Source organism: Glandiceps talaboti, chromosome 1, assembly GCF_964340395.1.
Source record: "Glandiceps talaboti chromosome 1, keGlaTala1.1, whole genome shotgun sequence".
Classification (NCBI taxonomy): Eukaryota; Metazoa; Hemichordata; class Enteropneusta; family Spengelidae; genus Glandiceps; species Glandiceps talaboti.
The window spans coordinates 32,294,832-32,318,341 of NC_135549.1; the positions used below are offsets into that span (position 1 = coordinate 32,294,832).

General features: G+C 36.6%; 1 protein-coding gene across 1 annotated transcript in view; it reads right to left on the minus strand.

Moving 5' to 3' along the window:
• LOC144435945 (kielin/chordin-like protein) overlaps positions 1-23,510 on the minus strand; it is a 55,991-nt gene that overhangs the window by 1,515 nt on the left and 30,966 nt on the right. The window contains exons 3-8 of the mRNA XM_078124589.1: positions 10,251-10,552; positions 8,553-8,694; positions 7,721-7,843; positions 6,744-6,932; positions 3,836-3,910; positions 852-1,373 (exon numbers count right to left, since the gene is read on the minus strand). Of these exons, the coding sequence (XP_077980715.1) occupies positions 852-1,373; positions 3,836-3,910; positions 6,744-6,932; positions 7,721-7,843; positions 8,553-8,694; positions 10,251-10,552 (1,353 nt within the window). The remainder of the gene's footprint in view (positions 1-851; positions 1,374-3,835; positions 3,911-6,743; positions 6,933-7,720; positions 7,844-8,552; positions 8,695-10,250; positions 10,553-23,510) is intronic.

Consider the following 23,510-nt stretch of genomic DNA (forward strand, 5'->3'; position numbering starts at 1 on the left):
CTAGGGTTGGCCAGGTTATTGGAAACACGCTTTTGTTATTTTGCATTATGATAGCTACTTCAAATAACGACCTTTATAAGAAATGTGCGCTTTCTTATAATTAGTGGCGAGATCAATAGTTCAATGTAGGATAAAAAACTATATTCTTTTAGTTAGGCCTCTATACATAGAATTATGACTATAGCACATATTACATTGCTTGTTTGATGTCAATAGAGTCTTTTGAAAAGTGGCAGTTTACTTAAAGTCTCGTGGACTGATTTCCAATATGGCATCGGTCACAATGCTCATTAACATATTAATTTTTTGTTAAATTACAAAAAAAAATTATAAAAAATAGAACAGAAGATGTGCTGACTTGAAATTAACAAATCTGAGTAAGCTACCATCTGCGCATTAACACACCAGATATCAAAGTAATCTGACAAGTAGTATTTGAGGAGATGATGAAAATATCATTTTTTGAAGAAAAAAATCATAAAAATTGAAAATGGCACAGATCAACTTGGCATGAACAAATCTGAATAGCCTCCCCCCAGGGAACATGTACATCAAATATCGAAGTATTCTGATTGTCACTTTGATGATGAAAATATAAAAAGTTGACGGACACCAATGATTCACCTATACTCTATACCTCTATACTCACCTATACCTAAAGCTACGCTTTCAGCTTTCGCTGACAGCTGAGCTAATACAAATATAGTCTACACATAACTATAGACTAATGTAAATGTAGTCTACACATAACGATAGATTAATATAAATGTAGTCTACACATAACGATAGATTGTTGTGAATGTAGTATACACATAACGATATTTAATCTAATATAATATAATGCGACTCACCCCCTACGTCATTCATTTTATAACTAGCGGCAAATGATGGAACAGAGTATGTGACGTCACCATTAATGTCTGTTAGATCGTCTTCTGCCTTTCGATTGTATTTTCCACACAGTCCACATGTTTTGTTGATAAGGCTATCTTCCACCTGAATAAAGATGGCTTCCTCACCGTCCCATCCCAGATTAAATCCAAAAGACGTGGTAACTATTATGTACCTGGATATCTTTTCCACTCGTAAACCGTCGACTGAAGCCGGGATTGTAATTTCTTCCTGTCGTTTAGACATGATTACTTGGTCCTCTCCCTTGTCAAATCTGAATTCCTCCGAACCAATGTATACGACAAGTGAACGTTTACAATTAGGTTGCTGCCGACAATCCTCATCATTTCGAACGTGAATTTGGAAACTGTCGCCAAGGCAGTCCGCAACAAGGCGATACGAACAAGATCCACGGAAATCGTATATCAATCCATCGAAAGTCCGGTAGTGATTTTGACCCCAAGAAATACAGAAACCATCGGCTGAAACCAAAAACACATGAGTATTTTACAATTATAAAACTCAAAAGAACCTTTCTAACAAAGTGATATAAACTAGGATTGATAACTTTAATTATCAGATAAACGTATGTAATATTGAGTATATAAATGTACTATGCTTCAAACCGACCCTGGTCTACAGTTAATATTTTAGATTTCTTGCACTGTCAGTAATGCAAGGATTTAGCTCTTAGAAGGGTTACTCCGGAAACGTCAGTTACTTTTAACTTGTACTTAGTTGTGTCCAAACAAATACCCCATAGGGAGAAAGAGGACCAACTTGTACTAAGTGAATGCGTGGGTCACATTTTACAAACATATTCTTGGGGAGGGTCACATTTTACAAACATATTCTTGGGGAGGGTCATATTTTGCATTACAATATTAGAGGGAGGGTCACATTTTACAAGTCGTAGTTTTGTGACCAAATTGAAGATGCAATTATTGTAAATTTATATTTAAAGTAAACTTGATTACTTGAGTATACTTGAAATGTACTTGACATTCCAAAGTATACTTTAAGTGTAGAATAAGTATACTTTAATTTTCACCGTTTCATTTTGGTTAAGGTTGTTTTGTGTTTTTTGAGATGTAAAAGTGAGATGAGCACTCAACATTTATTTTTACGAGTACTTTACATGCCAAAATACAAAAAATAAAATTACATATATTGTTGGAAAATTGTTTAATAAAACGATGTATATTGTTGAGTGTACCATCTCACCTTATCATTCATACTGTCCGTGAATGTTGTTGTTAAAATATGATGATGATGATGATGATGATGATGATGATGATGATGATGATGATGATGATGATGATGATTTTGATGATCATGATGATCATGATGATCATGATGATTAAATTTTGAATGTCATAGAGAACACGGACAGTGATACATGTACTGCCTCAAGTAGTGACAGTGAGTCAGATTAAAGTGACATTGATAATAGCAATACTGAAGTTGAAGATGATGATGACAATGATATCAGGTAACTTTTACAAGTGGCCAGATCAGGCAGAGTATGCACAACATGGAAAGCACGTTTTAGATACGAACTAGATTGTGTATGATTATAAGAGAAAGGTAACTAGCCAGTCTTTTACTTTATATGTACACATTTTGCTTTGTACAAAATCATTTATTTTGTATGTATACATATAATGGGAATATTGATTAACTTTTAGTATATACAATTGTCATGGGGCGGGTCATGTATTACAAAATAAGACAAAGGGGAGGGTCACTTTTTACAAATGGAGAATGGGGGAGGGTCATGTTTTATTTAACAGACCATGTGTGATTTCCTCCGCCCCCCCCCCCCATGTACATACTGAAGGCTCCCTTACAAGTACCCCGGGATGGAATAATTAAACATTAAGATAAAGATTAAAATAAAAAATTGACCGACCCCCGCCTATTCTATAATTGAATGTAAACGGAGCCACACAGTTTTTTTATTACGCCTAATCGAGATCGTCATACGAGTTGAAGCCATTCGTGTAGAATTGTCGACGTTTGCCTCTAGGAAAAGAGCCGTGATATATAGAGCTTACGAGTATTCTTGTATGGCTAATAACACACAACAGCATATACGTAGAGCGTGTGTTAGTTCACTTAGTTTGGCACCCACCCGGTGGTGGCAGTACCAGACAAAGCGGCTACACATGCTTGTTGGAAATTTCAAGAAAAAGGGGGACGGTGTTTTTCGTCGGCCATCTAGGTCCGCGGAATCGTAAAATGGGGGTACTTTTTCAGATCACCCTCCGAGAATATGGGTAGGATGCCCCTTTTCTACTCTCTTCTTCTTCTTCTTCTTCTTCTTCTTCTTCTTCTTCGAATAAGAGCCAAATCACCTTTATTTTTCCCGATTTTTATTAACTTATGCATGTGGAGGTTTTGTTATATTAATCCCGAACGTTTTACTTCATTCAGCTTGTGACTTATTTAGGGTTAGTCACTAATCGTCTTGCGACACGTAGTGACAAGGCCCCTTAGGTTACTCATATTGTCCTCAGCTAAACGAAGACAAATATTGAGGAATACTATCTAATGATTACTTTAGTTCTGACGTCACAATATCATTATATTGACATTCGACATCTGTAAGCGCAAGAGCATAAATTCCATAGAGTGTGTAGATCCGATCCGTTCAAAAATAGACAAATGATTCATAACGCACAATTTTAGCACATAACTACAACAAATGATGAATTATCACATTGACAATGTGAATTTCCTCTTCTCCACAGACCCAAATATCTTATCTAATGTTTTTCCCATACCATGTATTATTTTCAGTTTATGTACATTGTGTCTTTATGTCAACGAAATAATAGAAGTATTGACAAATGGAAAGAAATGTTCCGGTGTTAAAATGTTACTTAAACTCTCGGACTATACCAGATAAAGGCTGGACAAAGTCAATTCAGTTTGCACTTACCTAATCCTCCAACTTCGGGCAATACACGGCTTGGTATTCCTGGCAAATGTACTCCTACGGTAGGCTCTACAAAATCTATCAACAAATGTACATTAAAAATAGAGTGATCACTGACTAGGACATATCAAAACGTTGATGTTCCTCTTTCTGTCAATACTTCTGAGAATGTAGGTACTGACTAGCTTGGGCTATTGTATGCATTACTATCTATCAAGGACGTATACATACCAATCAATATCACTTTATTCGTCTGTCTACCTCGTCTCATTTACCAACATATTTGGTATTCAAAAATGTAATCCTGTCATTTGGTCCAATTCGTGGTCAAATTGTATATAGAAGTGCCATCATGTCTTTCTTTATAACCTTACAGTATGTCTGATATATTGCACCTGCTGCAGGGGGGGGGGGGGTTGTTTATCATATGGCCAAATGATTTATGTACTAAACATTGGTCAATTACTTATTAACTGACATTATGAGTGGTAATTAGTGGTCATTATTAACTGATATTATGAGTGGTAATTAGTGGTCATTATTATCTGCAAATATTGTATTGGAAATTTTAAAACTTGTTTTGAATATGTCGCCGTATTATAATAAAAATAGCGCCAATGGCGTTGTAGGAAAATGTTTAACCCATATGCTGATCCATACTAGGTGTAGGTGTTCATTTGCTGAATGATTATCCAGCTGCCTATCCAACCCTGTTGTTATCTTTGAAATATACACGATCATGTTGGCTATTGCTATGGGCGTGGTCATGTTCCTAGACATATTTGCAAAAGAAAGTTGAATGTTCGTTCATTTGTCTATGAATCCCTGATGTTTTCTTTGCAATATACATGATCATTTGGCTGTTGCTATGGGCGTGGTTTTGTTGTTAGGCATATTTACATATATTTTTTGAATGTATTCACTTGTCTATTAATCCTTGTTATTTTTGTGAAATACACCACCGTTTGGCTGTTGATATGAGCGTGGTCAAGGTCGCTAGGGACATTTGCACACATTTTTGAATGTTTACTCACTTGCCTACCAGATCATGATGTTGTTATTTGACCAAAATATACTGCCATTTGGTTGTGGCTAAGGGTGGGGTCTTGGTGTTATGGTCAATTGTGTCAAAATGTTTTGAGGAAAATCTGCAGAATAACACTTCTAGAAATATCTCACCAAGTTTAGTCTCGATGACAAAGTACTTTTTGAAATATAAGTTTTTGACCATAAACACACATTTTAGCCCTAATTTGCATATCACTTTTGGGATCACCATGTCGTGAACAAATCTTAATCTACTGGTCCCACAAAATTTCAGACCGACCTGCCCAGTAGTTTTTGAATTTAAGTTTTTTTAACCAAAAACCACATATTTTGACCCAAATCACACACGGGTCGTAAGGAACCGTTTAGTTTTTACGGCTGGGGGAGGGGCGGCAAATTCTTGTCATCGGTTGTTAAAAAAAGATAGACCCCCACAACCAAAAAATGATGACCCCCCCCCTTGACAGGAGGAAACATATGGTGACCCCCCCCCTCCACACACACAGAAAAAATGTTAAAATACTATGATAGTTATAACAAAATATGCCAGAATGCACTGTAGTACTACTGAACTTGGGTTTTAGTAATTTTCTGAAGATTTCAATAAAAGAACACTCTTAATATGAGTATAGAATCATCTTACTCCTATGTCAGATTAATATGTCTGTAAGTTTTTGCATTCATTGTATTGTACTCTAAATAAGTCATCACAACATTTAGGAAGTAACATGTAATCTTGAAAATATTCCCATTCTTGAATGTTACATAAAGTGATATCCGGAAGAGTCATCTGCCAATAGATTTGGAGTTAGTCTTATTTATTTATTTACCTTCGGCCTGAAATGAAGATGTACTTTTTCATCATTTCGCTGCTACATTTATCAAACACAAATAACAGTATACCTATCCAATACGCGTATCCAATACGTGGTACACATGTACCTACATTTGGCTACAGAATTACATTCAATTCATGTACTACTTCACCACTCAATTCAGTTTGAAGTCAAAATTTCTCATGACTACATCAACCACACCAAATCATCTTGACCATTGAAAAACAATTGTTGCATGATACACTGATATAGCAAAAACAATGCCAAGAACCAGCATTCTAATTATTGACATTGGATTATCTAAACTTCTCCTCAATTCCAAATCCAAATTCCATGTATGGGGGGGGGGGGGGGGGCTCTGGACATGGACAAAGTTCAACCAGGTTGTGGGGTAGTTGGTTTTGAGAAAGTAGTTGGGATGTATAAATAAATACAATCTGAATAAAATGAAATGATTGTAATGTTTGATAGACAGGTTTGGCTCTAGGAAACAATGACTGTCTGATTTGTAATATGTTTGACTAGTTATAACAAGAACCTGTAATATGTTAAAGCAAGCCTGTCTGTCTCTGCGTTTCAAGGTTCAGATTTACCAATGCATTGAACACATGTATTTTTTTTTGATGAGTGGTTTTGCCGCATCTGAAATAATGAGACGTGGTCTTGTCATGAATCATGGCCGAGAAAACTATGTTCAACTATAACATCTTGAAAATCCAGTGACCACCCCCACCCTCCCCAGTGCTAGTGAAAAAAGATGACCCCCCCCCTTTGATTCTGAAATTAAGATGAACCCCCCCCCCCCGATTTTGCCCCCCCCCCCAGCGATAACAACTGAACGGCTCTAAGGTCATTTTGATTTGAACAATTTCCTAACTAGACACCAAAGGTAATACACCCACCAAATATCATGGCAATCGGTCCAGCAGTTTTTGACTTTAAATCATTGAACCTAACAAATCGTTTTTTTAAAAATAAATTCAAGGTGCAGCTAGTGCATCTTTAAACCATCTTGTATGGATTGTTACCTTGACATTGGACAGCATCCGGTAATTTTGGTGACCACTCAGCGGAATCAAAATTACAAGTATACTTGTCAGGAGTACCAGCTGGTAGCCTCAGATTGGGAAGACATTCTAAATTACATACGTAACCTTCTCCCTCTACATCACAACTGAATGATCCATTCGTTGGTGCCGGTGGCATTCCGCAAACAACTGTTATAAAATATTTAGTTGAAAAAATACACAATAGATATGAATCATGATGTAATATTGATTGTAACACATACAGCAATTTTAAGTACCCCCTCCCTGCTGTAATCTTTCTCTTTTTCAACCCCCTCACTCTGTATCTTGTTCTGTCTGTCTCTCTAGCTATCTGTCTGTCTGTCTGTCTACCTGTCTCTGTCTTTCTGTCTGTATGTATGTATGTATGTCTGTTTGTCTGTCTGTGTCTGTTTGTCTGTCTGTCTGTCTGTCTGTCAGTCAGTCAGTCAGTCAGTCAGTCAGTCAGTCAGTCAGTCAGTCTGACTGACTGACGAAAGTCATACGCTGACAGGTATATGTATGTCAGTCTTTGTCTAAACCTTTAGAAGAAAGTAGAAAGTAGTCGCCCAGAATGGCTGTGTGTCGACATATCTCTCTCTCTCTCTCTCTCTCTCTCTCTCTCTCTCTCTCTCTCTCTCTCTCTCTCTCTCTCTCTCTCTCTCTCTCTCTCTAACGTTACTTTCCTTCGACACAAAGTGCGACTTCAAGACAGCATATCAAATAATCGTGAAAAAACCATAAATTTCTGAATGACATTTAACTACTACTTGAGTATAAACAAGCCTTGAGTAAATATGCTACATCGTTCCACAAGTACACATGTCACCTTGTCCCTGGCTTTAATTAAGCAAGTAAGCATACAACTACGGCTTTTTAATGTTGCAAACCTTCTCGGTGGCAAGGTTATTGCTTTATGATACACACGTGAACATTGTCAATAAGCTGGGTTGACTAACCTTGATCACAATACTGTCCTGCAAATCCGTGAGCGCACTGACATTCGTAATTCAATTTGAATGGTTGGTTCTTACAAATGGCTCCATTCTGACATTCATTCGATTCACAGTGGTCGATCGGGGCTGTACAAAGTAACAATTGACACACTAATTGAAATCGCAGAATGATATTTTGGCTCAATAAAAAATAGCCTGCAATTGGTATGCATAGATATATATGAAAGTAAACATAAAAATAAAATTCATAATCACATCCGTAATGTATAAGATTTGACAAACTGTTGCTGTTATATGACCATGTACAGAATTAATAAACTAACGATTAAATATGTAGCCGAAAGCAATTCAATTTTGTAACCAAAACGCCAACGTCAAAATAATGGATATACAAAGTGATGCATTTCGTTGGTGACACTCCATGAGAAATTTAACTAGTCAATCCAAATAAAGCTAGTACAATTGCTTAGCCTTTGACAACGCATGGAAATGTTACATGTTTACATGTTAGAAATATAGATTCATATATAGTAACTTGGTTTGTTATTAATTAGAAATATATACAGTAACGGTTTGAACACTATACTACGAAGCATAAAATATCATCTGAAATGAAATCACTTTTATATTCAAACAATTTGAAAACCACACCAGTCACGGTTGCCAAGTCTCTTGAGCATACTCGACCAAATTTATGACGTTGTACCGACACCGTAATCCTAAATATTACTAGGTGTTAGTGTGTTGTACACATTTTGTCAACTGACAACAAATGAAAATAGTTGCTTTGGTTACAGAATATTCCACTTCAATATATACATAATAGAATTCCTACCGTAGTCACAACCATACAATTCAAACCTCATGCATGGGTTACCATTCCATCTCTTCGGCAGAATACGAACATATCTAGTAAGAATTTCGGATGGTAGCATTTGTCTCACCTCATTCGTCTTGTCAACATTGCCAGTGAATCGCTAAGAAAAAAAATCCGAATAAGACATTGCTCAAGATGGCTTCAGTTCAGAATATGGACTAATACAATGACAAATCATATTTTAGACAATAACATATGGACCAATGCAATGACAAATCATATTTTAGACAATAATATATGGACCAATGCAATGACAAATTATAGTTGTAGACATTAAATATACACAGGGAACCTTACACATCCTAGCACAAGGATGTGCACCTAGTGCTAGGATGTGGCCACATCCTAGTGCTAGGGCTAGAGACAGAATTTATGGCGGGGGGGTAATGGGGAGAAATTGGGGGAGGGGCATGAAACAAATTGAGTGTTCAAAGGGGGGGGGCATGAAAATTCTGATGGCTGAAAGGGGGACCAAAATATTTTGCTCATGATTTGAACCAAAATTAAACCTCAGGAGCGGTTGTTTACCATTAAATTTTAAAAAATTCTCGCGGCTTCACCGCAACTTCTTCTACAGCCTATATTCAGTGCTGAGTTGAGTGACAGCTATGCGAATACATTTGTGTAAGTGTATGCCTTCCTCTGTCTGTCTGTCTGTCTGTTTGTCTGTTTGTCTGTCTGTCTGTCTGTGTGCATCTCTCTCTTTCTCTCTCTCTCGTCTCCGTCTCTGTATGTCTCCTCTCGCTCTATGTCTCTCTCTGTGGAGACATTTTTGAACATTCAAACCTCATGAGCAGTCGTTTCACTTGTACTTTGCAAAATTGTTCACTTCATTTACGTACCATACATTTAGTTATGAGGCTAGGCAATGGCCAAGCGAATGTGTCTGTCTGCCAAAATATCTCTGTATAAGTTAAAGTGTAGGTAATATATCCATACAGTTGTATTATAATGTATTGATAGTAAAATGTGGGTAAAATGTGGTTATTTGCATATTACGAGTAGTGACTACGAGCTACTAGTAGGTACGAGCAGGCTCAGACCACTCAGTTAATGGTCTGAGGAGCAGGGAAGTAAATTACAATATGAGTAGCTACTCGTGACTACGCGTAAAACTATGCTGTTTGAAATCGATAACTTTCCTAACCGGCATCCATTCGGTAGTCAGTCTCTCGGTATTTCTCATTTTTCCTGATGATAGTGTCTAGATTTTGCCAAAGAAATTTCAACAGTAATATAACTTCTCTTGACAAACGTCCCGTCATTAAAATGCTTCCTATTTGAAAGTCTGTGGTATGATTTTAATAATCTCAACATATAGGTTAGTAGTAGCAGCGACATACATACATACATACATACATACATACATACATACATACATACATACATACAGACAGACAGACAGACAGACAGACAGACAGACAGACAGACAGACAGACACACACACACACACACACACAGACAGACAGACAGACAGACAGACAGACAGACAGACACACAGACAGACAGACACATTCTGTATTTGACTCAATATTCAATTGTTTGTTTGTTTGTTTGTTTGTTTGTTTGTTTGTTTGTGTGTGTGTGTGTGTTTGTGCGTTATTACAACGGGGATTTTAGTTTTCTGTGGTTAAAGTAAACAACGTAGTTAATTACCAAAGCCTCTGTAGCACCATCATTCCTATAGTCAATGAACCAATCTCCAGAATCACTGTAGTGCATTTCATATTCCATAACCCATTCCTCTGCATTGCTTCGTCCCTGCGTGCCAATACCAACGACACGTGTTTGTTTTCCAAGGTCCACCGTTATCCATGGCTCAGTATCATCACTTTCAGCACACCAGGCACCAAACGAATGTAGTCTGCCCTCCCAAGGAGGGTTATTAGTGATATAAGTGGAAGAAACAAAATCTCCGTTGTCATTTACAGTTGTCTCAAGCAGTGGCTCCATACATGCTAGAACGGTTCAAAAGATACATATGACAGTCATTATACAGTGCAATACATATACAGTCCAGAGCTGGAGGAACCTTCCTGATTTTTCACTGTCACAGTGTTTTATTACACTGTGTTGCCTCTTGTCTGGAATTCCAAAACAATGGCTACAACTATTGCCTTAATTCCCGGTTGCTTCTAACCTGACGATAGTTCACTAGTGGCGAACCTTTGAAACATTCTTTGAAGGTGCTGACTAGACACTACTACGCAGTCTAAATCACTGACAGACACGTCATATAGATAGCACTGACAAACACACGATTTGGCTAGCACTGACAGATGTATGTATAGTGTTGACAGACATATCAAGAAACATCACTTTGCTAGCACTGACATACATCACTTTGCTAGCACTGACATACACCACTTAGCTAGCACTGACATACATCACTTTGCTAGCACTGACATACATCACTTTGCTAGCACTGACATACATCACTTTGCTAGCACTGACAGACATCACTTTGCTAGCACTGACATACATCACTTTGCTAGCACTGACATACATCACTTTGCTAGCACTGACATACATCACTTTGCTAGCACTGACATACATCATTTTGCTAGCACTGACATACATCACTTTGCTAGCACTGACAGACATATAATTGGCTAGCACTGGCATACATACCACTTAGCTAGCATTGATATACATGTCACTTAGCTAGCAATGATAGGCACATCACTTAGATAGCACTCAGGCATGTCACTCAGCTAGCGCTGACAGATATGTCACTTAGCTAGCACTGACAGACATGCAACTTGGCTAGCGCTTTCATACACGTCATTTGGCTAGCACTGACAGACATGTCACTTAGCTAGTACAGACAGACACATCACTTAGCTAGTGCTCACAGATGTCACTTTATTAATAGCTCATAGAGCCTACTTAGCTAGCACTGGCATACACGTCAATTGGCTAGCACTGGTAGATACATCACTTGGCTAGCACTGACAGACATGTCACTTGGCTAGCACTTATAGATACATCACTTGGCTAGCACTGACACACACATCACTTGGCTAGCACTGACACACATCACTTGGTTAGCACTGACAGACACATCACCTAGCTAGCACCGACACACGTCACTTGACTAACACTGACGGGTATCACATGGCTAACACTGAAAGACATCACTTGGCTAGCACTGACACACATCGCTTGGCTAGCACTGACACACATAACTTGGCTAGCACTGACAGACACATCACTTAGCTAGCACTGACACACATCACTTGGCTAGCACTGACAGACACATCACTTAGCTAGTACTGACACACATCACTTGGCTAGCACTGACACACATCACTTGGTTAGCACTGACAGACACACACCTAGCTAGCACTGACATACATCACGTGGTTAGCACTGACATACACGTCACTTGGCTAGCACTGACACACACATCATTTGGCTAACACTGACACACACATCACTTAGGTAGCACTGACACACATCACTTGGTTAGCACTGACAGACACATCACCTAGCTAGCACCGACACACGTCACTTGACTAACACTGACGGGTATCACATGGCTAACACTGACAGACATCACTTGGCTAGCACTGACACACATCGCTTGGCTAGCACTGACACACATAACTTGGCTAGCACTGACAGACACATCACTTAGCTAGCACTGACACACATCACTTGGCTAGCACTGACAGACACATCACTTAGCTAGCACTGACACACATCACGTGGTTAGCACTGACATACACATCACTTGGCTAGCACTGACACACATCACTTGGTTAGCACTGACATACACATCACTTGGCTAGTACTGACACACATCACTTGGTTAGCACTGACATACACATCACTTAGGTAGCACTGGCAGACAAATCACTGTAGTATAATGTATTCCTAATTCATCAGATTGATTTATTAGTCGGCAGTATTATAGAATGGTTCGAAGGTTCACTATAAGTAAACTATTGTTAACATAGAAACAAACGGGAATTAAAGAGTTAAACTTGATGTAAAGCCGTACACCATTATTTCTGCGAGGGGCAATAACACCATCGTAAACAAATAACCAACATTACGTAATGTACTTATAATCACGTGACAAAGTGAAGCGTATGACGAGACAAGCCATCTCCAATTTTTTCACGCAGAACTTTTGAAGTAAAGTTTAAAATAACAATAAAACTAGATGTAATCAAGCAATAATTGATTTTCTTCCATAATTGAAACTAATTTTATGAACAATGTATAATGTTGATGAAAAGAAAACGTTAATATGCATATCTAAATATGTTAAATCATAATTACGTCATCAAATGAATCTGCTTTAGCGACGGAACATTTCTTTATGTCTTTTATTATTATCTGTGATGGATCATTTTGATAATATCTTTTACAATGACTTTAACATTCCAAATAATTCCAAATTCCCAAAAGAAGTTAAAAGAGGGCGCAGCAGATACAAATACATAAGAAAAATCCTGGAATTTCATCACCGGTTTCATAAACAAATGGCAAAGTGTCTGTAGCCTGTACCTCCCACCTCCTTGCAGGCAGAAACAATGGAGGACTCGTCTTGTCAATCGCGTCAATATATACATATAATAATTACAAAGTCATACAATGACAGGGCAGTAAGTATGTCAGTCTTTGTCTAACCCTGTAGTTGAAAAGTAGAAAGTAGTCGCCCAGTCTCTCTCTCTCTCTCTCTCTCTCTCTCTCTCTCTCTCTCTCTCTCTCTCTCTCTCTCTCTCTCTCTCTCTCTCTCTCTCTCTCTCTCTCTCTCTCTCTCTCTCTCTCTCTCTCTCTCTCTCTCTCTCTCTCTCCGTATATATTATGCAACAATTTAAATTGGCACAATTTGGGTTTACAAGCTTCTAAACTATACTAGTCTAATGTTAATGTCGATGCATGACTTCTATGACATTACGATATTGTTTTCTGGCATTGTTAGAACTTCTGATTGCATAGTAGTGAGTTCCCGTAAATGTTTCATACGTATGGTAAATTACGTCATCGGATCATGACATATATCCTTATATGAGGATTGTGTTCAGTCAATTGCAAGTGATGGTTAAGTGTACATCAGTAAGTAGAATACTGTGACTACCTGTTAATATGCAGAAAGAAAGAAGTGAAGGAAAGTGTTCAGTAAACTACACTCCCCCACAAAACATTTACAGATAAATACAATTGGCTAAACCATGCCGTCGCTAACTTTAATTCATAAAACTTCTGAAAGGGAGCTATGATGAATGTTTTATTTCACACGGTCAAAGTTTAACTTGTAACTTTCTAAATTAAAATAAAATACATGTTAATTCATATTTTACTTTTTGTGATATATATATATATATATATATATATATATATATATATATATATATATATATATATATATATATATATATATATATATATATATATATCATAGTATTTGTTCTATATCATGTACATATAAAATATTTATCTGTTACACCAAACACAACATGGCCATTCGGATTATACTGAAGCCTGTTAAGATTGCAAGCAAACTACATTTAGCACTTGATCAGCACACGTTTCACGCCAGCATGCTTTGGTTTAAAATGTATTGCGGCAGCAACTAATAGGCCTTCCAAGCTTTCAAAGCGTTTAAGCGCAAAGCAGCCATATCAGGTCGTATTAAAAACTGCAGCAGGGGAATGTCACGCTAACGGGATTACACTGACGAAGGAGAACCTACCGTAGCAATGGGGAACCTCACTTGAAGGCTCCCATAAACCAACGTCAAAATTACAATAATAACGTCTGGTATTGAAACCATAAGGAAAAACATATCCAGGACCACAAGAAGGTTTACACGTTCTACAAAAATAAATTGCATGGCAAAATGAGTGCTTTCCCACCAAGACAACATTGTTTACAATTCTCTTTTTTCTGTCCTCCATATCTCGTCACCGAATTTTGATTTTCAAACATGGGTGAGTATCTCCCGACTGATGCCTACTACGTTGTTTATGTCTTTGTATTTATATATCAAAATAGTTCTTGACCATTGAGGTTACACTTTGTATTTATATATCAAAATAGTTCTTGACCATTGAGGATACACTTTGTATTTATATATCAAAATAGTTCTTGACCATTGAGGTTACAGTTTGTATCTATATATCAAAATAGTTCTTGACCATTGAGGTTACACTTTGTATTTATATATCAAAATAGTTCTTGACCATTGAGGTTACACTTTGTATTTATATATCAAAATAGTTCTTGACCATTGAGGATACACTTTGATGCATGCCATTCAAGCGTCTATCATACATACAAAGGTTTGTTTATTCGGCATGGAATATTTGCAGTAATTGAGTATAATCATCGCTTCAATTCCCGACTACTTTTGCACCCCAGGGGGTTTCCATAGAATTGGATTCCAAATATTGTAACATTTATTCATTGTTTTCAATAAAGGCTATATTGTCTTACGTACACAGTTATATCCCCTCGACTTTTACACGAAATGTTTCCGTTTCGAGGCCTGGGTAAAGACGGACAAGCAGGGCCTGAAAATGAATCATAAATAATGTGGAATACATGGTTTTCAATATGATGATGTGAGTTATCTAAAGGACGTGCATACATCTACATGTATCTTGGCATTATTTTGTACAAGTAACAGCCCGAAAACTATTTTCCACTTTCCGAAAAGTACACATTTTTAGATTATTTTCATAAGAAAGATTCATAAATGAGTGTACGGTATCAATTTTGACATTTTTCCATGACAATTTTCAAGATTTTGTTTACTGTAGTCAAACCCTTTCATATACTGCAAAGATTCCAGTGAAATAATGAAATCAACACACTGCAATGTATCTTTCAAAATATTTCCATCAAAATGTGTTAAAATTACATCTGAATTAAGATATTTATTAATTTTAGCAAATTTCCCTCATAATCAGTAAAATTGAACCTGTGTTAGTTGCAGGACTTGTCCTGAAGCTGAAAGGGGTGTGTCAGTTGCAGGAATTGTCCTGAAGCTGAAAGGGGTGTGTCAGTTGCAGGACTTGTCCTGAAGCTGAAAGGGGTGTGTCAGATGCAGGACTTGTCCTGAAGCTGAAAGGGGTGTGTCAGTTGCAGGAATTGTCCTGCAGCTGAAAGGGGTGTGTCAGATGCAGGAATTGTCCTGAAGCTGAAAGGGGTGTGTCAGTTGCAGGAATTGTCCTGCAGCTGAAAGGGGTGTGTCAGCTGCAGGAATTGTCCTGAAACTGAAAGGGATGTGTCAGATGCAGGATTTGTCCTGAAGCTGAAAGTGGTGTGTCAGTTGCAGGATTGAATTGCCTAACAGTTTCTGAAATTGTTGCATAGTTGAACTGCTTATAAATGCTCTGCATGACACAAGGATCCAGTCAATAAACCACACTCTAGAATTGGTTCAGGATCGTGGATTTTATAAAGTAACCTATTATTTATTTGTTTTCTCTTTATTTAGTTGAGTGTTGGGGGGGGGGGGGTGTCATATACAGGTGTTCTTGGCTTATACCATAGACAACACTGGTGCCTTTGTAGTGCTACCAATCCATCTTCATTACCTGAAAAAAGGAAAGAATATATCGAATTAATGTCCTGTTTAACATATACACTGCGAGAAATATTATATCAATGTGTATGTGACAGATATTATTTCAACAAATTAAACATTGTTAAATTTGTTCACGAGAAATTCTTTACACAATACATGTAGTCTTCCAAAGATATTCACAATTATTTTAGTTGAATGAGTCATTCCTACTCAACAAGGCAATTACAAGCAATGATTTATGTACTCCAAAAGCCACACACAAGTAGGGTCTGTTTCACATAAAGAATGCACCACAAAAATATGGAATAGACTACCATTGAATATCAGGAACATCCACGGCCCCGCCAGTCAGAGTTCAAATGAGAGTTTAAAAAAATATCTATATTCGATTAATACAAATTGGGCATATCTGTATGCTATGTCATAGTGTGTTAATTTGATGATCCAAGATTTAGTATGTCACATTTGACATATGGCAGTTATGCCGAGATAGTATTTATTGTCAATGTCAAATGTACTGTATTTATATCACTAGTTTAGTTGCAAAACAAATATTTTCATTCCCCTTTCCCCTTAGTTATTGATATACATATTCATCTTGACTAGTAAATGTGTTTTGTTATGTTATGTACATGATATATATTTTTGGAATAAATAATTATTAAGTTAGGAGTCCAGATTTTGACTAATTGAAATTTGAGAAATAAATTCTAAACTATTTCACAAGGCTATCTTAACTTTTGATTAAAAATGATGTGTGGGATTTTTGTCTTTCAACAGTGAATTTGTGTCTTCATATGATAATATAAGATACATGTACTACTACAGTACTTAGTGCGGTTGGGAAAATGATGCTAAAATATATGTACAATGTATCTTGACAGAATGGTAATGACATGTAAATGAATGCATGATGTGCACCTTTTGAATGTAATGAATTTCCTTTGGTGTGAATGGTTTGTTTACCAATTGATCCAAGCCATTGCATGGAACAGAATAGTACTGTATAATATTTCAGGCAGGCAAACACCGCGTCATAAAGCACCCACGTTTAATACAGAAGTATGATATTTACATCTATAAATGAGTAGTACTAATAACGTCAATACGAATGATAAATACAAACACCGTCAGATAGAACTTAGAACGACTGCAATACAAACAATGGAAGGATTGTCATGATGACTTTCTACTACTTTGCATAAAACATGTACGATTTCGCTGATAAAGTGATATGACGTTTATCCACAAACTCAATCATACAACAACTTAGTCCTGCTTGCATACGTCTATAAACAGGACAACTAAACTGTTTGGCATGTTACTTACCGTGCATTTCTCATGGACTCCTCGATCCAAACCCACGGCCATCGCGTCGTTTTCCAAAACAGAGGTCACGTATATTACGTAATGGTCACCAGTACCAGCTGGGTTGCATGGTCTGGGCCGTTTGCATATCCGAACAAAAGGAGTCTGGGTAATCAGGATTAGTTCATGTTATGCACAGGTCATATACGAGTAACTGAACATGATAACGCTACACACACTGTGACACATACACACATAAAAATGTTTCTTCCGTGCATGTTAAGACGCGTTTCATGCATTTTGATTCGATCTATTTCAAAGTAAGATTCTTCCACGCAAGCAGTTTTAAGTTACATGTCTTTGGGCAATGACTGCAGTCGACGAGCCCTTCACCCTTGATGCTTGTGTACCTTTGAGAAATGGACTTTACCATTAGGTCACGCAGGGGTTATGATATGAAAGTTAGCCTTTGTGTTTATCAGCACGGCCAAGCAGTTTTTGGTTCATGTTCTGACAATCGTGAAAGTTATGCGTCTTCAATGGAGTGATTATGTTTTATGAAACACACTGTGGTGGTATACCAGTATTCTCAAAAGCCTTGTGGAGAGAGTGAGAGCGATTTATAACGATGGAAAGAGTTTAACGGAGGCCGGCAAACAGTCGTTAGCATATCAACAATGACTGAACACTCAAAACAATCGTCGCTGATAAACGGCGAAGTGCAAGGTAAGCCACCTCATTTATGGTTACATGTGTGTTTTAGTTCCAGAAAATGTCGTTTGTACAATTGGAATCAATCAAAATTAACAATATCACCATTGCCATTGTACCATCTCAGATGTAAGCTATTGTTTAGGCTGCTTTCACAAAACCTGTTGTGTGTTGGGGGGGGGGGGGGGGGGGGGGGGGTCAGGAGATTTTTTTTAAAACCCTAATTTTTTTTCAAGTACCCCCCTGCCATATTCCAAAATTTTTCAAGTACCCCCCCCCCCCTGCCAAAGCCCCAAATATTTCAAGTACCCCCCCCCCCCCCACCCGAATAATTTTTTTGGGAATACTGTGCGTTAAAATTCCATACCAAGTACAAAACTGTACATAATACACTTAATACCAACTTTGTCCATTATATATATATAATCAATTTGTATATTGTGTGTATATATATACACAAACAAAATGTTATGTTAACCAGTGCATTGCCATTCCAAAAAACAACATATACTTGTAAATGAATTACACTTTGAATAACTCTTGTAAAATGATCAGCAGACCAACTGAGTCTTTGTTTTCTGTTCAATATTGTACTAGTACATTATACATGTACTAGTAGTGTTACAGTTGAATGTCATTTTAGTTGTATTTGCAAATATTGTGATGCACGTTATCTAAAGAGAGTTTTATACTGTATTGTTCCAGTTCAGTTTCCTAAATGTGTGCTAAAAGAAATCAAATTGGTCTAAATAACACTGCAAAAACCCTTAATAAAGTGCATTGCCATGTATCCCATTCTTGTTTGATGTAAATTAGTTCAATATAATGTCAAAAGAAAATAAATGTATGACTCAAAAATGCCAGCCACATTTCATCTAACAGAATAGGAATCAAGTGATATATATTACCGGTAGTGGTAATGATAATTAAGATGGCCCTATTATCATAGTAATTGTATACTTAATGAACCTGGTAATACATTTACCTTGTAAGAGCCTGATTATTGGACTGGTTTTGACGTTAAATTACAAAGGTGAATGCAGGATTTTAAACAAAGTCTCAGAATGTGTTTATTTAAATTTTTGATTTCCAAGTGGTAGCTCTCCTTCCAGATCTTGTGTATATAAACATGTCATTGTCATCATCATCATCATCATCAGACCCAATTTCTCCTTCAACTTCATCAGAGTTGGAACTAGCTGTATCATCATTCTCACTGTCACTGTCATCAGATGACAAATCACTCTCACTTTCTTTAGATTGATAATAGTGGCATCTTACAGCCTCAACATTGTCTACTAAGTATTTTGTGCATTCCTGCCACAGCAGGAATTTCATAGTTGGAAAGGTACTTATCAAGTTCTTTCACTTTCAATTTGGAAATGTCACCGTTTCTGACAAGCGCATCCCAGTCATATTCATCAAATTTTTTTTCAGCATGTTGCTCCCTTTCTATCATTCTTTTTCTTTCCCTCATAGAGGCAAGTGTTCTCTGTTGTTCTAAATGAAGGATTGCTCCCTTTAATATATTTTTCTTGACACACAGTTTTTTGCTCAATTCGTCAAGTTTCTCAACATTTTTACTTGACACTAACCCTTTACTATACAGGTTCACTACCTCATTCCGGCCATATATCTTTAGGGTAGCTTTATATTGAGAGTTATGTCAAAGTTTATTTATTTATCTTTATATTTACAAGTAATAGTATATTCATGCAAAGTTGAAAAGTATGTGCAAAAAACTTATTTTCCTTTTTCTCTGTTAACTCAGCTTGTGAGATATTGTCTTCTGTTTCACATGTGTTATTAAAAGTTTACGTTGAAAATTATAGTCATATCTATAGGATGAAAAAATACCTTGAACAGAAGTTTTTGATACTTGTCAAGTATGTTTTAGTGCAGGTGCATCTTTTACATTTTGATGGCAGGCTGAGATGAACCTTTTCCAACTCTTTTTTTTTTTTAACTTCCAAGAGCTGCAAATGTAAAATGTTGTCTGTCATATTTGTCTGTCATTTAATACTAGTAAGAATTTACAATGTACATGAAAAAGTTACATATCATTGTAATAACCACAAATCAAAACACAGTCATGTCACAAAGTATATTTTCAGTACAGCGTAAAGGTAATTTCACACATTAAATGAACCAAATTTCAGTAGATAGCAGTGTACATGAAAGACACTGGTATTTTCAGACAAAAAACAATCTCTACCATTCAATTCGCCCATTTCAATTTATCATTACATTAACAGTTTATTAAAAGAAAATTAAAAGGTGACTTTTTGTTTTTTCATTTTACGAACTTGTGAGCAACTGTTGTTTGTAGCTGCTGTTTTTGTTGACTTGTTGTTGTTGTTGTTGTTGTTGTTGTTGAAAAAGGAGGACCAACATTTTAAAAGCTTATTTTCCCATGTTTGAAAAGTCATGATGTCAATTTATTTTCAGGTACCCCCCCCCCCCCACAACCCATAACATTTTTTCAGGTACCCCCCCCCCCCCACACACACACACTATCAATATATTTTCAAGCCCCCCCCCAAAAAAAAAAAAAATCTCCCGACCCTTCCCCCCCCCCAACAAGTTTTTGTGAAAGCAGCCTTAGGGAAGAGGTTTTGTGTTAATTATAAATGCATGTTATGTAAATTGATTCAATGTGTTATGTGTTCCTATTGTATTGTGATACACATGTACATTGTATGAATACAAATGTTTGAGATACAAAATATAATGTTATTCTGTACTTAGAAACATATAGTATAGAGATATGAAGGGTTGCACTAAAATTTTGTTTACTAGATGTTTAATATAAAATATCAATTTTTTTATCATTTTTATCAAACAAAATCTTCTTGAAAATATTCACCAGGTCGGTAAAGCATAGTAGTATAATGGTTCTTATTGCATGACCAAAATGACATTCTGATAAATAAAATCTAAATTTCTCCCAATAATCTAGTTGCTGAAGTTACTTTGATGACAACAATTTCAAAAACAACTGATAAGGTTCTGTGGTATACATGTACATGTAGGTCATACGTATGTATGTATGTGTGTGTGTGTGTGTGTGTGTGTGTGTGTGTGTGTGAATGACTTAAACTCAAAAAACTGCCAGACCAATGTCCTTGGTATTTGGTGGGGACATTATTTCAGGTTTGGTATCTAGTCGGGAAAGTGTCCAAAGCAAAATAATAGCATCACTGGTGTGTGATTAGGGCAAAAATTGTCATTTTTGGTCAAAAGACTTGAAATAAAAATACTAGGTAGTTTTATTCAAAAACTACTCTGAGGATTTGGCTGAGTGTAGAGATGAAGAAATGTTATACGTTAATCAATAGACCCTCCACCATGGTGGAGGGTCTATGGATAATCCCACCAGCAATATGAAAATTAAGTATAAAAACTTAAAAGGTGAATTTGGTCAACAAAAATTTATCTCCAAAAGTACATGTATGTGGTTAATAATAAGACTGACGTTTGGTGAGAGGTTTCTTGAAGTGTTATTCTGTAAATTTCATTCAAAATATTTTGACACAATTGGCCCTAGCAACCATGACTAAGTCCAACAACGAAATGCTAGTGTGTTTTTGCCATAATAACATCTGGTAGGCAAGTGAGTACATGTTCAAAAATGAGTGCAATATCCCAAACAACAATGACCATGCCCATAGGTCCATGTACAACCAAATGTGAGTGTATTTCGTTAAAATTCACCTTTTTGTTGGTTTCACCTTGTAAATGTGCATGTCATTCATAAAAATTAACTGAAAACAATCCATTTCCCTTTATTTCTCTAAAATTGATATCTTTTTAATTTTTTATGAATGGAAAATGATTTTTCATCAAAATTTGCTGGAAATACATGTACATACATTTTTAATGTGATGAATTTGGGCTAAGAATAACCGAATACGTTTAGTGCAAACGTACCATAACAAACATGCCTGCCACGTCGGAGCTACCTCATGATACTATGATTGTGATTCACATCCAAACATGATCATTTAGGACATTAATTTTACGATGGAACCGTACCGGAGTAGTTATTTCTAAAGAACATGTATAAATTTTAGGTTTTTGTTCGTATTCATCAATACAATGTGAAAATTGTCGTGACATCGTACATGTACATTGTATGCAAACATGTGTACTGTATTACGTATGCGAGAAGGCTTGGAAATTACCGGGTTGATTTACCCAGCCATAGAAACTACAAACATACCGTCTTCTACTTTAAGACGGTACTACATTTACTGTTTTTGTTTCGGCTACCATTGTTATAATCAAGGCGATAAATGAGTTCATAAATGATGATAGACGCAGTGTCGCTGTTCACTTCCTTCATTGACGACATTGAATAGAATCTCATGAAGACGTTCACGTCAAGGCAAAGACCCTCGTGGAGAACACTGGGGTTGCTATAGAAACAAACACCGATGGTGCAACTCATGTGACACTCAGTAACTTTTGGCATATGTTTGAAACTGACGTTCAAACTCATCCTCCTGTTAGAACCTCGGAACAATACTCATTGCCAATCTGCTTCCTACTTGTCTGTGGCAATGATAGTCTTGCTGTTAGACATTCAGGCTTTCTTTTGATTTGATAAGCAAACAAAGTTTGCTGTAAGGATGGAATGCCCAAACATCTAGCTAAAGTCATTTTTTGACTTGGCATTCCATTAAGATGATGTATGGCTATGGGTTGGGCCATGTATGCATATATATGTTAATATATTCAGTGGATGCCTCTGCTGTAGGTTGAGGGGACTCATTATGACTATATGTAAAGTGAAAATATGTTTTTTTTTCAACATTAAAAATTCCTACAAACAATTAAATTCCTATTTTACATCCATTCAGCAAACTAGAATATACAGAAGTTTGTTCAAATCACCAATTTCCAAAACTTTAACATAATTGTAATATTAAACATGTAAGTCATTGTTAATATAATGTTGTTATCTTTTTTGTTGTTTCATGGAGCGGTTTGGTATCAGCTATGACAATGGTGTTGTTGGGATCGACAAAGATGAAAGGTGCATCAACTTCTGTAAACTGAGATGCGGATCGTTAGCAGATGCACTATTAACCGATAATGAAGTTGACATCGATGGATTAGACTGAGATAATTTTTGACTTGTGCAACTTTGTAGTAGTCTTTTACCTTATATTGTTACTTTGGTTGTATGTACAAAGTCAAACACTAACCCAATACCACAACCTTTAAAATTGTTCTTTATAGGTCTCAAAACTAAATAATAATTTGAACCAGGCATAATTTTCTGATTGTCGATTTAATTCCTTCATTGCTTTTGGGGTGTAGGCCTTTTACATTGTGTACTACCTGGT